The sequence below is a fragment of the Suncus etruscus genome, chromosome 3, assembly GCF_024139225.1.
Source record: "Suncus etruscus isolate mSunEtr1 chromosome 3, mSunEtr1.pri.cur, whole genome shotgun sequence".
Classification (NCBI taxonomy): Eukaryota; Metazoa; Chordata; class Mammalia; order Eulipotyphla; family Soricidae; genus Suncus; species Suncus etruscus.
Genome location: NC_064850.1, coordinates 104544375 through 104571292, shown reverse-complemented (window position 1 = coordinate 104571292; position 26918 = coordinate 104544375). Strand labels below are relative to the sequence as shown.

Below are 26918 nucleotides of genomic sequence, written 5' to 3'. Positions count from 1 at the left end.
GGTCATGCCTGGATCAGGGGTGGTAGGCAAATGGCCCGAAGCAGAAGGACATGATCATGGCCCCAAAGCAGATATATTTCCATTTAAAGCTTCAAATTAACCTTATCTTAGCTCAGTTTATTTGCATAAAATTATGCAGATTTCTTAATGTGACTGGGAAAGTCATTGATTTTCTGTTGCTCACTTACCTTTACCACCCATGATCCACTTCCCTATCAACTCATTTTTTATTGGTACTCCTCAAGGCAAACCCTTCTGTTATTTTCATACACATACCACTCACCTGGCTTTGGTGCACCCAGAAATCGCACTGCTGGAGATCACAAAAAAGCAGAGTTGCCAAGCACAGAAAGCAGAGTGTGCAAGATGATACTGAGATCATATATTGGTGCTGAGGTTTGTATTTGTGCTTGCAAGCCAGCATCCCAAGTCCATGAATTGCCCTATCAGCATTGCACTTACTCTTCAGCAGTTGGCTACTCTATTACCTGTGAAAACACTCTGTTAAGTATTGACTTTTGCAAGTGTCTGCCTTGTATATGAACTATATGAATAAGGAAAAAAATGACTGAATCTGTATGTCTGTATTCAATCAGTAAAACTTGGGCATGAGATTGAGCAGTAATACAGTGGGAAGGATTTTTGCTTTGCATGCAAATGACCTGAGTTCAATCCCCAGAGCTCTGTACAGTCTTTAAATCCTGTCTAGGAGTATTCCCTGAGAGCAGAATCAGGAGTAAACTATGCCCACAAACCAAAAGTAAATAGAAAATAAAACTTAAACATGAGTAAGTTCCCCTTAAATTCAGTCCCCTTTCCTCTCCACTCCATTTATATCTTCTATCAGTGCCTCAGGTAATGAATAGCTCTGTCCATCTGGAAAGACTTGACTATTCTTTTGTTCTTCAAGAAAAAAATACATGGATTTTACTTATGGCTTCTCTTTGGAATTCAGGAACCATCTTGTCATTGAAATACCACCTTTAGAAAGTGTTTCTAGGACAATAGAGAAAAAAATAACATTATTTTAAAATAACATCTTCTTGACCTTTAGAGTTAGAGGCAATTTTTTACAATTCATATAACAGAGCTTTGACTAGTTCTCTCAAAAATATCTTAACAGGGGAAGGAGAAAAGAAAAAAAAATGTCTTAACACCAACCCAAATGGTAAAGTTACATATTTGATTTTGATTTAATGCTAACTTAGGCAAACTTATGCCTTTCTGTAGAAAGGCATATTCTCTCTTAAATAACTTTGCTACTTCTATCAATTTGACCTTAGAATTGCTACGTATTTCCAAGGTATTCATTTATTTATCTGCAAAGTAAGCATAATAGCACCAAGCTCTGGATATTTTGAGGCTCTAATGAAAAAAATAATTAAGTGCTTTGATTAATAGCTAGCTATGTGGTTCGATTATACTCTTTATGTTGGATATAATAACTAATAATTTTAATTAAAAGTGACTTTATGGTCAATTATGCATAATTGAGCCCGACCCCACATGAAGCTAGTTGTTACACTTTAGGACTCCAATAGCTGGGATTGGAGCTTGGTCTGTGGCAGAGAAATGAAATGAATGGATTCTTCTCTACAGCAGCCTGATTGCCCTCTGTTTACCAAGAGGATATTTCACAACCTTACATTTTAGGTCTTTGTGATAGCCACTCATCTTATATTCTTATTCATATAATTCAATAAAATGGATAATTTGTTTAAGATAAAAAATAAATTTTTCATCCTATGAATTTTTAACTTATATTCTCCTTTCTAGTTATATTTAATCACTCCTAAATATCCATTCCATTTTGTACTAATTCAGTTATCAAAAGTCTCAGAGTCTCTCTGCTTATCTTGTAGTCTCTTCAGCTTGATTTATTTGGTTTGTAAATTTATTTTAAGTTAAGCACCATGATTTACAATATTGTTAGAGTGTTGTTCCAGGCAAACAGTTTAGCAAACTCACCCCCAGTATCAGCATCTCTCTGTTGCATCTTAAGGTCCTGTCTTACTCCACACAACTAAGCAAACTCTACTCTATGGGCTGACTCTCAGGTTCTGCTATCATTTGGCTATTGTTTACTCCCTTACTATGTTTATTTATGCCCCACAGATCAGAGAGCCCACTGAGAATTTGTCCCTTTCCCTTTGACTCACTTCATTCAGCATAATAAAATCTATTTTATATTATTTATACATTTGTTATCCTCAAACAACCCTGTTAAATACAATTAGTTATTTTCTTTGCATGTTCTTCAATCATTCTCATCTCTTAAATACAAAGTTCTTGACATAATAAATGTAATTGAAACTTTGTTTGACACACTGTTCCCACTTTAACTTTTTAGCCCCCGAAGTCTTGTTAACTATTTGATTTGTTTTCATGGACATAAGATAAATATCACTATTTTCTACACATGATCTTACCCAAAAATCCGAGAAGCAATTCATTGCTATCTAACTCATTCTATTTTATTCTACCTTGACATAATTGAGATGAAACTCTTCTGCCATACCTATTTTATGGCTAGGAGTAGTCACAGACTCAAAAACTTAAGATATCTTGGCATTTTCCAATATCCATCACATCTTTTCCATATAAAAAAATAGTTAAACTTTGTGTTAATCTACATATTATATTTTATTATGTGACAAAAAGTGCACAGTGAATATTGTGCACACCTACTGGTATTCGGAGCTTTCTCCTGGCTCTGTGCTCAGTACACAGGGTTCAAATCAGGGTAACCTGTGTGAAAGAGTGCCTTATCCCCTGTCCTATTTAGTTCTCCAGCCCAGCAATTTTTTTTAGTGCTTGCTGGTTTTGAGCCACACCCAGAGGTTCTCAGTTAATTTATGGCCTTGCACTCTCGAATCACTCTTGGCAGGCTGCAAAACAATATGAGATGCTGACGATTGAATCCGGGTCAGCCACATACAATCAAGTGCCCTACCAACTGTACTTTTACTACAGCCCCTCAGCTAATATTTTTATAATAATCTTTATTTTGACCAAAGTGGATTACAAATCTTTCACAGTAATATTTTAGGTACATAGTGACATTGAATCAGGGGCATTTCCATCACCAATGTTGTCCTTCCTCCACCCCTATTCCCAGCATGCATCCCATATACCCCTCCTTTACCTGCTGCCGAGCTGCTAGTATAAGTGGTCCACTCTGTGTCTAGCTTGTTGTAGATTGGGTACCGATTCTGTTGTCATTGACTTTGGATTTGGTATTTAAGTCTGATGATTTTTATTTCTACTTAATGTTCATACAACTGTTTGGTCTTGGTACCCTCCATTATTTTCCCCTCAATTTGTGAGGCAGAACAAGATGGTTCAAGTTAAGTGGTTCTGTTTGAAGGAGAGAAAAAATAAAACAGGGCAAAAATCAAACAAACAAAAACAGGGAGGAGTCCTTCTAGAGGCTATAAATATCAATTTAAGAGAAAAAAAGATAAAAAGAAGAAAAACATAACAACAATACAAAAAATATCAAACAAAAATACTGAAAAGCACCACAAAAATGAAGACAACAATCACACAATAACCATAGTCCTTAAATAAAAATAAAACAAACACCAAAAAAACACACCAAACAACAACAACAACAACCCCTTACAAAATTAATTTGTGATTCTTTTTTTTTTCCATAGGCACAGTAAATATTGGAGAGATTAGAAAGGTAATTCCCTTGGCCTAAGAGATACAGGGTTTCTCTGCCCTTGAAGTATACTGTCATGGGAATAACTACAAGCTCCATATATGTTCTTTTGCTCTCCCCTAGGTCCTGTTGTGGTGTCTGAAAACTTTCTGCTCCATTGTGGTTGATAAAATCAGGCCTCTGTAACTACAGATCTTGGTATTTGTACAGGTTGAAGGATGGAACCTAGGATGGAGTCTTTCTTTACAGTTTTAGAAGTTCTGTTTCATCACTGTTGTTTCAATCAGTCTTCTGTAGTTGGTGGTCTTGGTTTTTGCTCCAATCCCAGGATTATGCCTAGGATAGAGTCTTTCATTATGTTTCCAGAAGATCAGTTGCAGTTGTCTCAGTCAGTCTGGAGTTAGAGATTTTGGTTGTTGTACAGATCGTAGGCCAAAGCCTAGACTAGGGTCCTTTTTATTTGTAAATTCTGCCCAGTCATAGTTGTCACAGCCAGTTTTTTGTAGGTAGCAATCTTGGCTTTTGTGCAGATCAAAGGATGACATGTCTTCTGATTTCATCTTATTGTTAGGTGGTGAAGAAAGACAACCTGCTTTTAGATCAAGTTGTTGCCATTTTCTCATTGTCAGGATATCATATCAAAACTGATGCATCTTGGTGTCAGAGCAGTATTAAGAATGTACCAGAGAGAGATTGGCTACTGGAGCTATTGTGGAAAACTGTGTTGGTTCTATGTCTGGGATCTAGGTTTCAAGGTTGTACGGTCGCTGTCTAATCACCTAATATTTTTAATGGAAAAAATCAAACAGGATGAGAGTTGTAGAGCTATTAGAAGAAAATATAAATAATAAATATCTATTGCAAGTGTATATAACAAAATTTGTTTATATATCAAAATTTGTGAATATAACAAAATATTATTTGTTAGAAAATATATAAAATAGGGAAATTTATTCTATAATTTGGAGAGTGAAAATACTATTTAGATATCTGATATTATCTTTGGAATTATATTTACATATATTGTGATATACAATACTATACGTACTTAATTAATAAGTTAATTTTATTTATAGTTAGATTTTTATGAACTCAAAACACTGAGTTATGTACACTTTGAGGACCTTAAAGAAATTAAAAATATGTTTCTAAATTTTATAGAATTAAAAAATTTCAGAGATAAATTATTATGTAGAATCTATAGTTAATATTTTCATTAAGAGAATTCAGATCAGATTCAGTAAGGATTTGTCTGAGGAGTATTCTTGTCTCATAATCTTCTCATTTCAACTCTTCTTAAGTTTGGGCAGAAAAATAGTATGAATATTTCCAATTAAGAAAGAAAAACAAGAGCAAATTGTTTTGAGATATTGGGATGTGGAGAGTTTGGTGCAGATAATTATTTTAAATAAGTCTATATAGGAAATTGTATTGCGACAAATTGGTTAAACATAATGGAGAGAGAAATAAGAATTGAAAAGCTATATTCAGTTTTATGTTTAAAGGAATATGGATCTATTTAAGTTTCTAAAGCATATAAAGGCTGACTAAGGATGTTAACTAGGAAATTTTAATGTTTATACACTTACTTAGTCATCCATATTATTTCAGTTCCATATGACCCTTTAAATTGCCTCAAATTTATTTAACTTTTAAACTATGCAAACTTGATACAAAAGGAATATTAAAAATTTACCCAAGTGAGGGCCGGAGCAATAGTACAGCAGTAGGGCATTTGCCTTGCGTGCCGTTGATCCAGGACAGACCTTGGTTCGATCCCTGGAGTCCCATATGGTCCTCTGAACCAGGAGAGATTTCTGAGCACATAGCCAAGAGTAACCCCTGAGCATCACTGGGTGTAGCCCCCCCCAAAAAAATGTATCCAAGTCAAAACAATATGGATATTCCTCAAAAAAATAGAAATGGAACATCCTTGTGTTTGAGTAATATCACTCCTAGGGATATATGCTAGAAACCCAGAAAAATCCTCTGCATTCCTATGTTTATCACAGACTATATATAGTAGACAAAATCTTGAAACAACCCTAGTGTCCAAGATCAAATGAGTGTCTAAAGAAATGTGGTATATCTACACAATTGAATATTATGCAGCTGTCAGGAAAGATGAAGTCATGAAATTTGCTTATACTTGGATGGATATGAAGATTATTATTCTGAGGGAAATGAATATTAGGGAGAGGGAGAGGCATAGAATAGTCTCACTCATTTGTGAGATATAAGGAAAAAAGTATGGCAATACAATGCAGAAATAATAGAGATGAGGGACAGAAAGACCAGTCCATGTTAGAAAGCTTGCCACAAATAGTGGAGCACTGCCGTTAGGGTAGAATGGGGACCACTATGACAATGATAGTTGGAATTAACAATTGGACAAAAATGGGTTGCTAAAAAGGGATAAAGTCATATGCATGATAAATACCCCTTCTTTAACAATAGTGCAAATCACAGTGTCAGAGAATAGAAAGAAAATAAAGATAAAAAAGAAGAGAGAGAGAAAATAAAATTTCTACCAAGAGGCAGGCAAAGTGGAGGAAAGAAAAGGGTGGGAGGGAAACTGAGAACACTAGTGAAGGGAATCATGCATTGGTGAAGGATGGTGTATATTGTATGATTAAAACTCAATCATGAATAATTTTGTAACCATGGTGCTTAAATTAGTTATAAAAATCACCCCAAAATTTAGTTTTGTTAAATTAATTTATCATTTAAATAGGTTGGCATGGTAAAAAAAATAAAGTCATATGTGAAGCCATGTGAAGCCATTGTTAAAAAGATAACAAGGGAAGCCAAAAAGAATTGCAGTTCTGATAGGCAGTCAGTTTTGAAATAAATCATTGTTTAATTTGGACTTGATGTAAAATTTTTTTAAAATTTAGGCAGCTTGGTATAAGACCATCCTTATGTAGATATAAATATGATTTCTTCCTTTACAGTGCCTTCGTATTTTTGTTCATCAAAAGTGAAGTATTAGGTGCTGCCTCTTTCACAGAAACCACACCATTAATGACAGAACATGTGAGTATATATTGAGACCTGAATTGAGATATACAATTAAGAGAAAGGGGAAATTCATAGATTAACTTTGTTAGCTTTGAAGCAGGTGAAAAAGTTCTCTTTTCATTGGGACTACATAAAATATCTTTTTTTTTTTTTTGTTTTTCGGGCCACACCCATTTGATGCTCAGGGGTTACTCCTGGCTAAGCACTCAGAAATTGCCCCTGGCTTGGGGGGACCATGTGGGACGCCGGGGGATCGAACCATGGTCCTTCGTTGACTAGCGCTTGCAAGGCAGACAACTAGTGCCACCTCGCCGGCCCCTACATAAAATATCTTAATATATTCACTGTGTAAATCTACATAGAAATCAGTATTTCTACACAGAAAGGTTTTATAACAAAATCTAATTTTATTAATGATAGAGTTCTCTACAATATGCATATTTTTAAATAGCCTAAAATGTTTAAAATAAAGAGCCCTAAGTACTGTCCAGGGAGAGAAAAATACTATAGATGGGATTTGGAAAGAAGTTTTGAATGACACCAGGGAGACCAGAGTGTGCCAGACTAGAGGAAGCCCAGGACAAGGTATAGCAAATCATCTGAAAATAGAAACTAGACTTGATTTTCTAAGTTACTCCTTTCTGCCGTGTCCTGTTTCATTTACTAATAAGGAGGACATATAAGAATTCACCATTTTTATTTTGTATCAAATTAATATGAAATATTATTGCATTAAATCGAGACACACATTAAAAAAGCTTCAATACAGCACAGGGTCTTGTGGCTACATACACATGAGTAATTTAAAGGCAGTAATCATTGATGAATGTTTTGTCTCAATCCTTCTTTTTATAAATTTTCCTCTTAGCTGCCTCGGGCCCTATACTAACTCTCAAGATAACCCCTGAATCCATAAGTTTATGTTGTTCCTTGAACACATACTCTCCCCCTCTTCATATCTTTATACATTTCAATAAACATTACCTTGTTTCATGAATTTTTAAATTTATTTTATTTATTTATTTTCAACTTAAGCTATTAATTCTGAAATAAAAATCAGAAGAAACAATGAACATGATATGCATATCTTAGCAAAAGAGTTAGAGTTATCATTAGTTTTCATTTCTGTACATGTTAAAATAGGCAAGCATATTACAGGAGTCTAAACTAGTATTAGTTTTTATAAGCATATAGGATCTTAAGCAGTCAAATCAATTAAAGTTTTTTTTAGGCTTGCTAACCATTCTGAAATAAAGAGGAATAGAAGAACATTAGAAATTAGATTTTACAATATCTACAGAAGAATCAGCACACTCAATGTCATATTTATATTCTAATTGGGAGAGGAAAAAGTGGGGAGAAAATTAGCATTGTTGTGATTTTGTTTTACTTTGAACAAATATTTTCAATAGGTCATCAATACAACTCAAGAATCATGTTCTGGCCCTACTTACTCCTGGGTGGATAAACTTTCTAAGACACAACAACGCATTGTGTAAGTAAGTAAAGATTTGTACGGGATTATGATTTGAATTAAAGATTTGATTTCAGCAGGAATTGTGAATATAATGATATCCTTCAGATTTGTTTTTTTAAATTGCAACAACATTTTTAACTTTCCCAGCTTCATGGTGAGATATTTTCTTATCTTCTACTGAATTTCCATTCACAAATATTGCCTTCGTTATGAGAATATTTGTTTTAAAACATGGAAACCAGTTGTCTCATGATTAGCTAGCACGGCTGTAATTTGGGGCAATGTTCTTCAACCTTTTTATACCTGTGGATCCACTCCTGTTCTTCCCACCATTTTATGGACTGGCAGTTACAACTAATGGGGTAGACCAGTAGTTTTCTACCTTTCTACATCTGCAAACTAGTACCGCAGTATTCATCCACAGACCAGACCAGTGGTTGAAGAATGCTGCTCCAGTACATTCTATGACATAGGAATTTCCAGCTTCAGTAGAGCTCATTCCCATGATTCTACAGTCCCATATTCCTTCAAGCACTATTAAAATAGATTTGTAGAATGCATTTTTAGGCTTTGAAAGTAATTATTTTCACCTAAAATTCTTTCTATTTCATGTCATTATTCTTTGTAGTAAGTCAAAGCAATTTTTCCAAAATATTAATTATCTCCACCTGAAAATGTTGGAAATGCTTGCTTCCTGTAGAGATGGTGTAATTCTAAGGTGTCAATTTGACTAGTGCTCAAAATGATAGATGTCTTAATTATGAAAAATAATGTTCTGCATGAAATAGCAATATTGTTTACTTTAGTTCTTCCTCTTACCTGTGTGATAAGTCAATAGGGATAGAGGAAAGCCCATGGGTCTGTCATTGCTTTGAACATAGGTTCAATATTAGTCTATTTTACTTCTGTGGTAGGTATTACAGTATTTTTAAAAACATGTTTAGGGCCAGAGCGGTGACACAAGTGGTACGGTATTTGCCTTGCATGCACTAACCTAGGACAGACCACGGTTCCATCCCTCAGCGTCCCATATGGTCCCCCAAGATAGGAGCGATTTCTGAGCGCATAGTCAGGAATAACCCCTGAGTGTCACCAGGTGTGCCCCTCCCCCCCCCAAAAAAAAAACAAAAAATACCCAAAAACATGTGTTTAATTTTAGTCTACCTTAGCCCTGGGTAGATGTTATGGTAAGTTTAGAGGAGCCAGTGCTTGCTTGTGTATGTCCTATAGGTTCCATCCCCTGAGACCCTCTAAGAGTGACTTATGTGCACAGAGCCAGATGTAAATCCAGAACTACTGAGTGTGATCCTAAAGCCAAATATAAAAATTATAAGCATAGAGATTCTTGTAGGTAAACTTCAAAATCTAGAGTCAAATTTATCTATGTCTACTCTAATATAATAACAATACTTTCATTTATGTAATGACTATAAAAGCAATATATCTGTAAATCATTTATGTCCAAAATTAGATAAATAGAGGACAAAAGCTATGTTCAGTCCAGACACCACTTTGCTAGAGAAGTTTTCTTTGAGTTCTGTTAGTTACAGCTTAAAATAGATGTATGATTCCTGAGAAATGATTGGATATTTACATTTTAAAGCAAACTTGTCTGCTTGTCATAAATACCTCTTTGGCCCAAGATTAATAGAATTTGTTTTATTCATTTAAGGGGCTGTAGTCTTGCAGTGATATCTGGAATTCTCTATGGATGTACGTTTGTGCCAGTCATTTATATCAAGGATCACAGCAAAATAAATGATAGTATATATGCAGGGGCAAGCCAGTCTGGTAAGAACCAGTATTATTTTACTTTATGAATAAAATAAAAGCCATAATTGTTTTCCTACTACACCATATAAAGAGAATGTATTCCTAGTAAATACTGCTACCTTGCTTTGATTTGATTTGTTTGATATAAGTGATAAATTAGATACTGAAGACTAAATGCAGTAAAAGTAAGTTATTTCTGTGGGATCTTTAATATAACAAAGGTAATCAACTTTAGTAGAATTCATTTCAGCTCCTTTTATGGCTTCTGCCTTTACAATATGATTTAGAGGTTATTTTCTAGTGAGGTGATCCTTAGAGAGATACATATTCTTTAAAAAAATAAATAAATAAAGCTAGGGGCTGGGAGGTGCCTTGGAGGCTAGAGATCTTTCTTTACCTTTAACGCAGGAGGCCTGTGTTCAATTCCTGGCTACCTAGTACCCTCAGCACCATTTAATTGTGGTGTGGGCACTAATACCAAAGTAAAACTCAAAATAAATAAGATCAAAGCTCAAATATAAAATATAACATTCCAAAATTAAGTAAAGACCAAAGTATAGCTTTTTTAAGCATTAAAGTGAAGCCTTTGTATCACTGATTGTTATTTTCAAGCACATGAAAAGGCCTAAATGATGTTCCTTCATGTCATTTTATAATTAATTTCTTAGGCATCAACTCATCAATGTTTTACTTTACTCACCATTGTACCCTATTATAGACTCAAAAGATGAAAAAGTAACCACTTTAGAGATCTTATAATGGTGTTCAAATGAAACAAACCTAGAGAATTACAAGAATGAGATGATAGGTAATATAGCCCTAAATCGGATTTTATGAGAATTACGCAATCCATCTGTAAATCACGTATGTCCAAAATTAGATAAACAGAGGACAAAAGTGTCAGAAAAGGATGCAGTTCACCGTACCACTGAGGTCCTGCAATGTACAGGTGATCTGGTCCACAGCTGTTCGAGCTAGTATCCTCCAGTGTGTGCCTCGCAGTGTTTGGGGCTACACAATGCTATGCACTAAATGAATGGCACATGCCACTAACTGACTCCTAGACACTCTCCCTTAAGATTTTTTCTTTTAACTACATAGAAAATATGATATGTCCTGCTGTTCAATGCACACCAGAGGAAAATAACTGATTGCTAATAATTACAGCTGTTCTTGGTCAGATTAAACCATATCTTCAGCTATCTCTACATCTGTGAAACAGCCACTTCTTAGTACATTCAGTCTGTATAACCAGAACAGTTTCTGTTTCAAGCTTGGTGGTGCTGGGGTTTTTCAGATATTGGGTCATTTTCATATGTTATTTATACCCCTCTGCATTTAAGTTTATAGCAAACAAACAAATAATACCCTCTTTGGAATTAGTTCCTGAATATCCTCTGGGCTTCTGTTTTCTGCCAGTTACTGCAATACAGAGTAGTCAGTTAACCATTTTAAATTAGCATCCCAAAATACTTTAGATCTTCCCTAACTACAGTCTACTTGGAGACCTGCTACAGCTGCCATTACCCTTTGTAAAGTGAGGTTTGAATGAACCTAATGTTTAAGGGAGATATTTACACATTAGGAAAATGTTTAATACACTTATTTAACTTTCCAGAAAAATTATGAAAACAGATTTTTATATTTGATAATAGTAATAATTTATATCTTATTATTTCTAGATTTTAAGCATGTTAAAATTTTAGGGGTCCAAGCCATAGTACCATAGGTTGGACTTTTGCCTTGCATGCAGCTGATCCAAGTTCAATCCCTTCCAGGAGTGATTTATGAGTGCAGAGACAGGAGTGACCCCTGAATACCTCTGGGTATGGTTCAAAAACTTTTTTAAAAAATTATATGACCGGGGCCGGAGAGATAGCATGGAGGTAAGGCGTTTGCCTTTCATGCAGGAGGTCATCGGTTCGAATCCCGGCGCCCCATATGGTCCCCTGTGCCTGCCAGGAGCAATTTCTGAGCCTGGAGCCAGGAATAACCCCTGAGCACTGCCAGGTGTGACCCAAAAACCAAAAAAAAAATTATATGACCAAGAAAAATAGGTGAATGAGATATAATTAGATAACTAAAAGAGTAGAAAATAGAGTGATTAATATATATAAATAATAATACTCCCTTATTGTTAAGGTTGATTTGGCTATTTGTTTTATTTTTAGAAATACAGATATAGTTGAAATTATATGCTTGAGAGTTTTAAAATCTCTTTTCAGATGTAGATTATGTTTTTGCACACTTCAGTGGCATCTTTCTTACAAGTACAGTCTATTTTCTGGTCTACTGTGTAGCCATGAAAAATCATCCTAAATTATATCCTGAAGCAGTCTTGCCAGGTAAGAATATTTCTTCAGAAAATAATCTTTGTATATGGAAGTATTATCCCCCACTCTTACTTTGAGTCATCCTGTGTGTACGTACTTTATGCTTAATGAATTTGGTCCATATGAGTTAATTTAAAACTATGAAACCAAATGTGAGGCACCCCAGTCATTATTGACGAATCTAAACCCTAAGTAATAGTGAATCTAATATATTTTTCTTTGTCTAAACATCTGGGCTGGGCACCAAATTTTATTATTTAAGGATTCACATTCAAAATCTGTGATTTTATTTCTTTAAACATAATATTGTCTGCAAATGATTAAATGTAGTCACTTTGGAAAATTGTATCTAGAGTTCAAAGAGGTAAATGCTTAATGAACATGTGTTTGAACTTAATACATTAGGCATTAATGATAACATTTTACCATTGTAATTTTCCAAATTATACTTATGAAATATCTTAGATACTTTGCAATATTAGGTCACAGTTATAATGTTATAAAAATTATATTTACAAGATAAAATTTCTTTGGATAGTTTTCTATAATTTAATTTGACATATATGTACAAAAATTAATTTACTAAGAAGCAAAATAAAGCATGTGATAGACATTCCTTTTGAATCCTGAAGTCAAAATGTGCCACCTTTGAACAGTTAATTATTTCCTGTCAAAACTCATATTGTTAAAGCATTCTCAAAGTAGAATATGCTATTTCTATTCAAATTCTAGGTTAGTGATTTTATTTGTTTGTTCTGTTCTTATGGTTGTTTTCTTTTGTTTCAATTGGTTTTTTGTTTGGGTGATTCATTTTTGGAAGGATGACTTTTAGCATCATCCCCCAAATTACCTATTTTTGCATTATTAATTTAGAGTAGCTAGTGTTTGCTAAGTATGTTTTGACTTGAGTTTTTTTTATCTAGGCCCTTATGCATCCTGTCTTTACTTTACCTATTCCTTTGAGCCTTTTATTTAATCTTAATAAAGAAAAGGGAATGATCATTATACCCACAACAGTTAAGCCAAAGAAATCATTTGCTTTCTATCTCATTTTGAGCACACCTTGGCCCAAAGGCCAGTTGAAATATTTTTAGTCTTAGCTTTGCTATTTCTGTTATAGTGTATTTCTGGGAGGATCCTCGCTAATATGTATGATGTCTACTTTGTTTCAGGATTCCTATCCGGCATCCTTTGGGGAATAGCTACCTTCTGCTCTTTCATAGCTAATCACTCCCTCAGTCCTGTGATCAGTTTTCCCATCATCACTGCTGTAAGTAATTGGTTGCTTTTCCAAAATTTTTGAATTTCAAAGGCAAATCTAATTTTTCTTCCATTTTTTCCTTTTAGACACTGCAATATTATTATTGAAGGAGTATCATGCATCTCACTATCTCTTCTCTGCATCCAGTTTTTGTCCAAAGTAATAATTTCCAACTATCATTGTCAAAGTGGTCCATTCTCTGACCTAACTGCACTCTCCTGATATTTGTGGCAAGTTTCCTACCATTGATTGTTTCTCCTGGCCCTTGTCTCTATTGCCTCTGTATAGTGTTACTACACTATTTTCTTTTTCATTTCCTAGAAATGAGTGCTATTCTTCGATGTCTCTTTCTCTGACTCATTTTGCTCTGTATGATACTTTTCATATCCATTCATGTATAAGAAAATTTTTCTAGCAGCTGCACAGTATTCCATTATGTTTGTAACACCATTTTATTATCCATTCATTTCGTCTTTAGTACTTGCATTGTTTCCAGATTTGGGCTATTGTGAATTATTTTGCAGTGAACATAGAAATCCAGGGAACTTCTTTGCATGTTTTTAGGTTCCTAAAGCATATTCCTAGGAGTGGTATTAGTGGATCATATGGACTCTCAATTTCTAGTTTTTCTTAGGAATATCTATATTGTTCCATAAAAGGCTGGACAATGGGTTAGTGACCACTACTGCTCCAGATAAAGTGACCATTTAAATGCTTAAAAACTATATTTGTCAGAAAATTTATATAGTATGACTAGGGATGCAAATATTAGCCGACAGTGATGACTCACACAGAGGAATATTATTAACCCCAAGAATAGTACAGGGGGGAAGGTACTTGCTTTACATGCTCTTGACACTGGTATGATCCCTGAGTACTAGTCCCATGAGCACTTCCAGGAACAATCCCTGAGCACAGAGTCAGGAATAAGCATTGAGCACAGTAAGGTATGGCCCCTAACCCCAAAATAAAATGAAATAACTGATATTAATTAAATTGAGTGTCAACCTTACTATATAAAAATTTTTCTTTTATTACATAATATTATTGAACAATTATGATTTCTCCAATGAAAATTTAGGGATTTTTTTGAAATGCAGAGCTCCAGTTAAATCACACAAGACAAGTAGCAATCAAAACAATAATGATAAATTAAATACATAGAACCAGGAGTACATGGTTACTTTAATTAAAAATTATGTCTAGCTTTTTTAATTTGTAATATATTTCTTCACAAAATACCAATTATTTTCTAGCACTAAATTCCTAGTACTATTATCCCTTAAGATCATTTGCAAGAGACACTTGAATAGTGATACATAATATTCAGATGTTTTATTTTAGACACTTTCCCTCAATTTATTTTATGTGTGAAATTAAGAGAAAAACTGAGGGCCAGAACCAGAGAAATAGTGGGTAGGACTTGCACAAAGCCAATTCTGCTTTGATTGATGACATTCCCCTATGGTCCTCCAGGTAATCCAGAAGTGATCTCTGAGCACAGATCCAGAAGTAAGCTTTGAGCACTTCTGGGTATGCACCCCCCAAAAATAATTTAAAAAAAAAAACAAGCCTAATAGACCAGCATTAAAGCCAATGTAAATAAATTGTAATCTTTCTGATCAGAATAATGATACCAGAACCATTGTATGCCACCCACTAGAGAGTTCTCTCTGTGCATGATACTGCTATCTAGGGCTTTATAAGAACAATTACTACTGTTATGAGACACTTGCTTGTCTTCTGTTTTTCAGTTAAATATATTCACATTCAAAAATGGTTCAGTCTCTACCTTCAAGGATTTTTACATTCTTAGTTTTTTGGCTAATTTAAGCTTTGTTTTTAATGAATAAATTTAAATATAGCTATCACCCAGCTTCAACAATAATAAATGTAGGCAATATTATTTCTCCAGAGACATCTTTCTAATTCTACCAGTGTCCATTTTTGTATATACAGAGACTAAGGCATTTGCATGAGGTCGACCCCTCATTTCCAGCACTGAAAATGGTGCCATGTGGAGTAATCCTGAGCAGAGTCAGGAGTCAACCCTGAGTACAGCTAGGCATGCCCCATCCACCAAAAAAACAGAAAAGGTTCAAGGTTATATTATTTTCAAAAGATGACTTAAAATGAATTTTTCTTAATTTACAAAAGGGAAATGTACATTCCCAACTCCTAAAACAGATGTATAGCTTATTTAAGAGATCCTCTCTCTTTGGTGTTCCTCTGTTTCAGAGTCTGTACATATTGACCTGTGTTTGCTTTACTTGTTGCAAAACACCACTTCCTGTAATCACATTATCCTCAGAAGAACCTTTTGGCCCTGTCTAAACTAATATTTATAAAAACCATAAGCCAGAAAGCCTTAAAAGGTCAAGTAAATCTTTGGATATTGTCTTCCATCATGTAATGTGAAGGAAAATGAATTTCCAAATCAAAGAGAATAACGTTTCTTGAGCATCTTGTATGAACTATTAGTTTTAGTTCCTAGATTATAATATTTCTTTCCATCTTTTGCACTTGAGTGTGAAGTTTCCTAAGGATCCCAGTTATTTCTGTTTGATTTGGATTTTGGAGAATAGGATCTTTGATTATTGATACAAGCCAGTTCCTTTGATTCCCTTCTCTGATTATTTTGGTGCTAACTTTTCTAGATGCTGATAGTCAAATGTTTATTGCTTTGTTAACATTCTGGGAGTGGAGCCAAAGTTTGATGCCCCAGTCCATTAGAGAATTGGAGGAGGCAAAGGGAAAGCCATGCAAGGATTGTTTATTTGAAATTCTTGCTGGATGCAAGATTCCAAGAGGAACCATAAAAATGCTGATGCTTTTTTATATAAAAAAGAAAATATACTTTCTCCACAAAGACCACACTTAATCCAAATTCCAAATGTTTCCTTCTAATTTAAACAGATTAATAAACTATAACACTAAATTTATAAAACTGCAGTCACCTTATGCCCCATTTTTCTTCTTCTCATCCCTCTGTACTATATTATTTAATTTTTTTTGTCTTCTACTCACTATAACTCATTTGGTTTTTTTATCACATGACTTCTTTATCTTCCTGTAAGATTCTTAGGATACATCAGAGTTGAATCTTAAACGTAGTTAATTCCTGTATTGTAGTTTATGTTAAAAAAAAAAACATCAGCTGGGTCAGAGCAATAGTACTTACAGTGGTAGAAGTTTGCCTTCCACAGATGCCTACCTGGGTTTGACCCCTCGCACCCTATATTGTTCGATGAGCCTTTCAGGACTGATTTCTGAGTGCAGAGTCAGGAATAACCACTGAACAACACAGGGTATGGCCAAAAAAAAATACATTAGTGCTGCTTCCATGTACACTTTTTCTGTCCTAAAAGAACATACTAAAATTTCACCAGTTGGCTATCTTGTGGCAAAAAATATCAGGTTTTCTCACATTTTTATTTGTTTTTGTTTTGTTTTGAGGCCACACCTAAGGGTACACAGGCCATACTCCTGACTCTAATCTCAAGGAACCTATGTGGTGCAAGGAACTGAACCCAGGCCAGTCAGATGCAAGGCAAATGCTCTTTCTGCTGTACCCTCTCGCCTCTAGGTGCTAATATTAATCCCATGTCTAATATCATAAAAAAAACTAGTTTAATAGAAAAACTAAATAAGTTGTTTACTAGCATTCTATTATAAACAGTCTAAAATTGTTTATGACAAATATAATATCTTTAAAACTAAAAATCAAAAAGCAAATATGTCCTCATATTTTACTTAATGATACGTCATGTTACTAAGGCTTGAACTCACAGATAAATTTTCCTGATTTTTTCACAATAAAATTATTTTTCTGAGTATCAGATCAGCTTTCTAAATGCTATGTTCATTTAATATACAGTAATACAAAAATATTCAATTGAATTACAGTTCTTATTTGTATTTAAGGGCCCAGGATTTATAGCTGCATTGTGGGGTGTCTTTATGTTCAAGGAAATAAAGGTATGTATAAAAATGGGATATTTTAGCAAATAATAGTATATCCAGATAAGAAATGGATTTAATCTTATGTTTGCATTACTTTCTGAATTCTATGTATGACAGAAAAAAAAAAACATATGAATGGAGTTGACTGGTTAGACAATCAAACTTCTGCATCCCTAAATTAGAAAAGAAAATGCTCAAGATAATTCTGAATGTGTCTTACCATACCAATGAAAACAACATTTTGTGAAATCCCAGAGGCTCACACATTAAAGCAGAGATTTTATCACTAAGTCATATCCCCAGTCCAGCTTTACTTTTTCTTAAGAGATTTTAGTTTGGAGCCAAAGTGAGAGTTCAGAGGTAAGGCACTGCCTTGTACAAGGCTGATTTGGATATGATCTTCAGGACCAGGAGTAAGCCTTGAGCATTGCAATATATGTCAGCAACAACCCCCCCCCCAAAAAAAAAAAAAAAAACAACAAAATGTTTTTAACTCCTAGACTATGCTAAGAAAAATTTGTTTAATATATATTCAAATACAATCAAAAAATCTTTTATCCCAAAGGTTAGAATGTCCCTGAAACCAATGGAATTTGAAAATAGTCTTTTTTTTTTCTTGGTTCTTTTGTTTCCAAAGGCCTGCCACCATAACAGATAAGCAGCAACATTCTATTCAAATGTATATTGTGGTGCTTTAAACTAATAGGAATTTATCAAATAGTTTAAGGTGTATGCTTCTGTTCTCACTTCAGATTGTTTAATTTTTTCCTATTTATATCTTGTTAAAAAGATCATCTGAGGAAGATTAGCTATCTACATGTATTTTTTAATGATCTTTAATATTAAAAAGGATGTGAATCTGGAGATAATCTGTCAAGGAGTCTCAGTGTTTTCTACATAAAACATATCTAAAACATATCTGCAGTAGCATATAACTCCTGATTGTAAAACAATGTAATGCTAATGTATAACTTAACATACTGTGTTAAAAACCAAAAAAATCTTTTCTAAAAAATGTTAAGTTTAAGGCAGTATATCAATCATTCTTCATGTAATGTTGATTATTTCCTTTTTTTTTATTTTGCCACACAACTTCTTACTCATAAAATATTTTGATTTTTAAATTTAAGGATCACACCAGGCAGTGCCCAAAGCTGCTACCAAAGACACTATGTAGAACCAGAAATCAAATGCAGGTTATCTGCATGCAAATATATATATTCCAGCCCTCTGAGTCATCTCCTGACTCCTGTTTTGATTTTTAAAAGCCATAATTTTGCAAAATTTTCAGGTTAAATATAATGAATTCGTAGTTTGGGGACTTTATGTACTTTTTTCAGGATTTTTTTTTGGGGGGAGGGTGCAAATGTTTTGTTTATTGAACCATACCTGGTTCTGTGCTTCTGGGTCACTCCTGGCCATGTTTGGAAAACTAAATGGTGCCTGAGATTGAATCCCTTTGTTTGTTTGATTTGGGTCATACCTGGTGATGCTCAGAACAACTCCTGACTGCACTTAGAAATTGCTCCTGGTGCTGCTAAGGGGGCCAGATGGGATGACAGGGATTGCAGTGCAAAAGCTTCCAACTGGTGCACTTGATGTCATTAAGATGAAATAAAAATCATTCAATTTCTTACAAAAAGCACAGGTTACCACACGTAAGGCAAATGCTCTACCCAATGTACTATAGCTCCATTCTCTGAGATGGAAACCTTTGAACTCTCATCTGGTGCCAACTTTCTTATATTAATCAGGGTTGTTTACCATAAAAAATTATATACCTTAAACACTATAGATATACATTTCTTTGTAGGTGAATAATAAAAATAAATTTTAAATGATATATTTGTCTTTAAACAAAATCAGTTGTTTGGAGGGAAGGAGTTACTATCCTTCAATGTAGTAACTCCTTCCCTCCAAACAACTGATTTAAAGGAAAGTTTTAAATACTTTACATGCCAACTAGTTTAGACTTGTCAAGAAAATATAGAACAGAATCCAACAGGAGCTTTAAAAATTTCTGTAGAGATAGTAAAGCAGGTAGAACTCTTGCTTACATTGAACTGTAATGCATAACACATGATACCTTGAGCTCTCTGCAAAATGGTCTCTGAATGCAGAAAGCTGTGAGCACCACCAGGTGTGAGCCCCACCCCACCTTTCCCCTAAAAATGAGTCTTACGTTGCTTTAAATAAAAATGTGACTCTAAAATTGCTTTTTTAGTGTTGAACACAGAATTCTTAAGTATGATTTTGGCAACAGCATGCCAAAGGCTGTGTTCTGCATATGGAGAATTTTTTGGAGGGGTTGGTTTTTTGGTATACTCCTGGCTATGTACTCAGAAATCGCTCCTGGCTTGGGGGACCATATGGGACACGGGGGATCCAACCTCCGTCAGTCCTAGGCTAGTGTCGGCAAGACAGAGCCTTACCGCTTACCCTGGGAAAATAATTTTTAATTGTTTTTCTTTTTTTCTTAGAAATAAGATAAACCCCTAGAGGAAAACAAAAATAAGATTCTTATCTGCGTGACATTTTGAAATGTTCAGATATGTCTTGAAGCAATCCTTGAAGGCACATATTTAGAGTCTATTAAGTTACAGTAGTAAGAATTTAATCTGAAATCCTGTGCTTTTTGTAAGAAATTTAATGATTTTTATTTCATCTTAATGACATCAAGTGCACCGGTTGGAAGCTTTGCACTGCAGATATTCTTTATACCTGATAGCTATTCTTCCTTGGGAATTTGTTTTTAGAATTTTATACTTAGTTATTTTAAGCTAGAGACACTTATATTTTTAGCTACACATTTTAGTCAATATACCCACTGTAATATCAGCACAGGGACTTATTACAATAGGCCTACAGCTCTCACAGATAAAGAACCAGGTTCTCTGGGTTATCTTTGTAGCTGCCTCCAAAATTCTAGTTAAATCTTTGTGCCTTGGGAAACAATGTAAGGACAATCTTCCTATAAGTTAACATTCACCTCTGGGAAAGGAAATCTATTTCTAATGCCCAAATATTATCAGTCTTTTTCTATAAGAGTATGAATTTGAACAAATGTTTTTAAATGGGAAAAAGATTTTAATCCCTGAAACATTATTCTTTTGCTTTTTGCATAGACAATATAACAGAGCTTAGCAAAATATTCAGATTGTAGATAAAGCATTCACAATTGACTCTTTATATATTAAGGTTTTTTAATACTTCAGTGATTGCATCAATTTTTTAATTCACAAAGTACATTTGGAATTTGAGTATATTCTTTTTTAAAGAAATATTTATGGAGAGTGTACTCTGTGCCAGTGCTGTTCTCTAGGTAAAGGCTTTTAGAAAGACTTTTAACCATCAAAACTAAGAAAAGTAGGGTCAGAGCAATAGAACAGTGTGTAAGGGACTTGCTTTGCACCCAGCCACCTAAGTTTTTTTTTTTCTTTCTTCTACCCGTCCCAGCCACCTAAGTTTTGATTCAACTGACCTGGCACCCACTAAGGTCCCAAGAGCTCCACGAGGAGTGGTCTTTGAGCTTAAAGCCGGGAGTAAACTCTGAGCACTGCTGGATGTGGCTCAGAAACTATGAATAAATGCATAAATAAGTCAAGAAAAGATAAGGAACCTAAAAGTCTAAACTTACAATATAGAGGCAAAGCATGGGTGGTGTGGTTTCCTAAAAAGGCTTCCTAGTGCTGTTTCACTAGCTGAATCCTGCTAGAATGACTTCAGAAGTCAAAATTTAGGATTTCTGTGAACTAAACAATTCAACAGGCCCCAAGGTAATTTACAAATACTTTTTCTTGGTCCTCAAACAATTAGACAATAAGAACCATCTCCTCTAATGCAATTATTTATTCACTTGAAAAAGTATGTGCTTTGGAATGTTTTGACATATATGCATGGGAATCAGTCTTAACAAACCTACTAGTTTTAATATTATATGATTTGACTACCAGGAATGCTCAATGTAATTTTAAACCAGGTTGCTAAAATTAGATGCCACCAGTCCTGTTTTACTTTGAGATATTCTAACCTTACCTTAGAATATTGGAGTCACTATTTTCTCCTTTTTGAGGGGTGGGTTGGATTTTGTTTTCATTCTTTTATTGTTTGTTTGTTTGATAGGAGATTGAAATTTTTTGTTTTCTTTATTTTTTATTTTTATTTATTTATTTATTTATTTTTGGAATTTTGGGCCACACCTAGTGACGCTCAGGGGTTACTCTTGGCTATGCGCTCAGAAGTCGCACCTGGCTTGGGGGACCATATGGGACGCCGGGGGATCGAACTGCCGTCCGTCCTAGGCTAGTGCAGGCAAGGCAGGCACCTTACCTCTAGCGCCACCGCCCGGCCCCCTAATTTTTATTTTTTTTTAATTTTAGCCATACATACTGCTTCTTAGAGATGATTGCCAGCTCAGTACTTGGGATCACTGCCAGCAGTGCTCCAGATTATCGTGCAGTGCTACAATAAAACTTAGGGATCAAGCATGCAAAACCTGAGCTCCAACTTCATGATCTTTCTTTTTGATCCTGGGTCTATATTTGGAGAAAGATATAGGCAACTTATCAATCGTTCAAATTAGTGAAGGAGTTTAAAAAAAAAAGTAATGAAAAAATTTGAAAATATTCATTTTAAAAAAAATGGCCCCAAACTCTAAAATACTGGAGCCCAGAGAGATAGCCCAAAAGTAGGGCATTTGCCTTGCACGCGGCTGACTCAGGACAAACTCGACTTGATTCCTGGCATCCCATATGGTCCCCTGAGCCTGCCAGGAATGATATCTGAGCACAAAGCCAGGTATAACTTTTGAGTGTCACTGGGTGTGGGCCCTCCCCGCCCCCCCAAAAAAACGTAAAATACTGACCAGGAAAAAGATGCTTCAAAGATATTTTTTAATACTTGAAAATTATCTGAGGGAGAGTGACTAGACTCAATGTACCTGTAACCCTAGAGATAGATTCTACAGGAAGTAAATATTTCTACATACCAGGAAGATGTTTCTTTATCATTCTGGAAGTAAATTGAGGACATTGAAAAGAAGTTCTGAGTACTTCCCACATTTAAACTAGTGTATCCAAACTTAGCAAAGGCAACTAAACATAGGTCTGTGGCTCTTCGTTTTTCTTCCAATCAATCATTATCTCTCCATCTGCTTTCATGGGCTCTAGCCAAAAAACTAGCCAGAGACTTTTTGGTCTCTTTGTGTTTATTCTAATGCCCCTCATTCTGTTTAATATTTTCCAAAGGAAATGTTGACTTCACGAATGCAAATCTGATTTGTTCACTACTATCAACTCCCTATCCTTTAAGTCTTGCTTTTGTTTAAAAAGCTAAACTCCCAGCTTGATAATATCTTTTGTAAATTCCGCATTCAATCAGGCTTCTAGCTCTGCAACCTCATTTGCTCCACTGAACTCTCATGGGCCTATTCACCTGAACTCTATCTAGCCTCCAAACATACTTTCTCTCACAACAGGGAGAATGTTTACTCGAATTCCTTTTACTTACAGCCTTCTATCCAACTGAGTTCATATTATATTCCTGGTTAGAAATTCAACTCTCCACACTCCTAACTAGCTTTAAATTTCTCTTGTCTCAAACAATGACTTTGCTAATAACACCCTTCTCATTTTGTAGCATTGCTTTCTGGAATTATTTTATTAATTCCCATCTTCCATATTATATGTGTATATAACTGAATACAAGCATATTGTGCTTAACATCTTTTTCTATTGTTGCTATCTTTAGGTACCAGTCACTATCACCTATGCATTGTCACATTTAGTTATAAACACTCTTTGGCTTGCCTTTAATAATAATAATTATCCCTATACATATTAATGTGTAGGGAGAACTCTTGGGGATTTACTGAATAACTGATTAGTGTATTTTCAAGAGAATTTAGATGACTATGTAGAAGGTTAGAAACATAAAAGAGATGAAAGACTGCAGTGATGGTTGGTAAAGTTCCTAGCAATACTGAGTATCATTGATTTTGTATATTTGATTCAACTTTCCATAATTGCCAGTAACTCTTTGTTATGATTCAGGGTCTTCGGAACTACCTATTGATGTTATTTGCATTTTGCATCATCTTGACTGGAATGTTATGCACTGCCTTTTCAAAACTCTAACAATCACAATACCAGCAGATGGCAGCAGTAGCTAAGAGAATGCCTCTTCTTGATGCCAGAAAGAAAGCTGAGAACAGTTCATTTTCTTCCTGCAAATAGATTTCAGCCTGGCATAGAATGGATAATTGACTTCTCCCTGACAGAACTGAAACTGAGCAAAAACTGAGTTTCAGTGTGGTATAAACAAAAATACTTCTAACAAGCTATTTATAAAGGTACAGCTTCACTTATGTTTATATTTTATATCAATTAATCTAACGGTGTAAGATTTACTACAATAAACATGTAGGGTTTCACAATGGAGGAAAGTGTGGTGTTCATATACAAAGAGTTTAGTTCAACACTCATTGAAAGAAGGAAGAGGTAGAAAAATGAGGAATGGGAAAAGAAGAGAAATGATTTACATTATAATAGAATTATATTTCAAAGACAGTCAATCCTTTGCTATAAAAACTAAATGTCAGAGTTGGTAACTAAAAGGACAAATTTATGATTTTTCAACAAAACACTTTGAAGCGGTAGGACCTTGCCCATGGTACCCAGTAATTTCAGGCTCTGTCTCAGGAATCACTCCTGGTGGATATCAAAAGATAAATATGTGGTGCTATGTTGTTGATCCAGGGATTGAACTTGGTTCATCTATGTGCAATACTTTATCTTCTCTGTCTCCTGCCCCTGTCACATGTGTCTTTATTTTCAGATATCATCTGATTCATGTCATAACATTCTTGTTCAAAATGCATTTGATTATCTATGGATAAAATTCATTCTCAGAAAACAAAGTATCCCAGATTTATTTATAAATTTATGCATATATATACATTCACATACACCTATACATTATTTAAAATTGGCCTTGAAGGGATTAGGAATGGATTTCCATAGACTAAACTGAGGCTCTAGTTTCTCACAGTAGAAGTACAAACAGCAACACTCTTTTGGATGTATAATTTAATATGTTTTTCTCATATTTACCTTTCTACATTTAAGAAGGGAGGTTTTCTTCCTGTTTTAACTGGTACTTTTCACTATCATGAGAAAATTGCATACAACACTGGTTTTGTATCTTTAAAAAAATGTACTGGCTAGTACAAAGTTGATTACAGAAGTTCCCCCAAACATTAAAAAATAATAGAACATCTAGTCAGCGATGAATTTCCTCTTTCCAAACTGAGATTATATCAGTTGACTATTCAGGGATACAGAAGAATAGAATTCTTTTTATGTGTGAACAATCTGGGGCCCACCTGTGTTGGTTTAAATCTCATCTCTTTATTGCATAAATTTGAATCTGTTCCTGAGCCCCATGTATCAGATTTCTCATTTATAAATTGGGAGTGATGATATTCTTATATGGTATTGGGAAGTTCAAATGAATTCACATTTGTCAATATGTTCAAGAATCTAGCCATTGGCAAGCATAGTATTATTCTTAGCTATTGTTATTATAAGATGTTTGAGAAAGGAAACAGGTATCATCTGTAGGTTATAGAATACCTTGTAGCAACTACCTCCTTTACCAATATAATTATTCCTCTCTCAGAGTACAATTTAAGTGCTAGATTCCCTGGTTTTTGATGAATTGCAAAGTAAACTTTAATTATAATAAAGTCATAAAACTTACCTTAAGTCTAACCTGAAATACCAATAATAGTTCTAACATAATTTGTCATTATCAATGTCACATTGTTTGAATGAACGAATATGATATGAAAACTTTTTCATTTAAAAGTCATAACTTTTAGTTATTTGCTAAAATTCCTAGTTTATAAACAAAACTTTTAATAAAAAGTAAAACAATTGGCAGAATAAGTGGGGGAGAATTCTTATAGGAAACATAAAGTGTATACTTCCCATGCAGCTGATCACACTTCAATAAATAGAATCACATCTCGTCCCCCAGCCACATGCACCACCAAGAGTGCTCAGGAGTAACTCTTTTTCATTTAAGTGTCATAATTTTTAGCTATTTGCTAAAATTCCTAGTTTCTGGTGCTAGTCATACCAATCAGGTAAGAATAGTGTGAGGAGGGGCCACTACGACGGCACAAGCAGTAGGGTGTTTGCCTTTCATGCACTAACCTAGGACGGACCTTGGTTCAGTCCCCCAGTTTCCATATGGTCCCCTAAGCCAGGTGTGATTTCAGAGTGCATAGCCAGGAGTAATCCATGAGCATCACCAGGTGTGCCACCCCCCAAAAAAAACCAACCAAACAAAAAAATGAATAGTGTGAGGAAAAACAACCTTCTTCAAAATGATTATTAAGCAAACAATTTCTTTGTCTGAGCCATTGTTAAATCTAAATTTCTTTGCTCAATTTTGAAAATTAATGCCTATATTGAGTTTTGAAGCTTTATTTTTCTTAGCCTAGCCAGTCAACTCCATGAGTTCACTTTAACTTTTTTTGGCCCTCCCCACTGTATTATTACCTTCTTCTGTTTATTTTGAAAGACAAATAGCCCAGCATTTTCCCCAAGCTACTAAATCTTTTACTCTTGATACATTTTCTTTTATGGTGGATCTTACTATTCAGATATACAGATGTCCTAACGTGGAGGCTCAGGACCCTTGGGAACTGAATTTGTGAAAAATATTATTACTCTTATAAGCCAACCTGTCAATTGATCAAAGAGCAGATATTCAAAAGTTGTTCTAAGCTCAAAAGTCCCAAGTGCTATCAGAAGGAATATCTATTTAAATAAATTAAGTAGTCTGATAGGGAGGAGGTAGAGAAAGGATAGGAAAAAAGACAAAACAATAGAGATGAGAGAGATACAAGCACGTCACATGATCAGGACCTGGTAAAGGAATGGAGTGTTACTAATGCAGACAGTGGTTCCTGGATCATCTGACTATGCGATGGATATTGTCTGGTGTTCTTGGAGCTACTAATTACATCCTTGTCTGTGTCAGTATTGGTGGAGTTGTAAAGCACACAGTGAAAAACTAGAAACCATGTACACAATTTATGCCAGTTAGGCATATTCAAAAAATTAAAATGATATGATTTATCTAAAAATTTGTATCTGTAAAATATCAAAAATTATATATGCCAATTTTGCTCACACATATGCTTATGTACATGTTACTTTGAACATACCATAATCTCTCTGTGCCCAAGTTATATCTCTGTAAAATAGGTTGAATTACACACACACTCACACACACATACACTCACACACACACACACACACACACACACACACACACACACACACACACACACACACACACACACTGTAACAAGTATTCTAATCTGATGTAGATAACTCATAATAAATAGTGCCA

The 26918-nt window shown here is 34.6% G+C and overlaps 1 protein-coding gene across 1 annotated transcript in view; it reads left to right on the top strand.

Annotated features, from left to right (window-relative positions):
* The window catches only part of TMEM144 (transmembrane protein 144), a 38737-nt gene extending 15095 nt beyond the window's left edge, over nucleotides 1-23642 (top strand). The window contains exons 6-12 of the mRNA XM_049770231.1: nucleotides 6622-6703; nucleotides 8101-8183; nucleotides 9838-9956; nucleotides 12164-12283; nucleotides 13444-13541; nucleotides 17457-17510; nucleotides 23546-23642. Of these exons, the coding sequence (XP_049626188.1) occupies nucleotides 6622-6703; nucleotides 8101-8183; nucleotides 9838-9956; nucleotides 12164-12283; nucleotides 13444-13541; nucleotides 17457-17510; nucleotides 23546-23629 (640 nt within the window). The 3' untranslated portion in view covers nucleotides 23630-23642. The remainder of the gene's footprint in view (nucleotides 1-6621; nucleotides 6704-8100; nucleotides 8184-9837; nucleotides 9957-12163; nucleotides 12284-13443; nucleotides 13542-17456; nucleotides 17511-23545) is intronic.
* Nucleotides 23643-26918: the final 3276 nt, after the last annotated feature.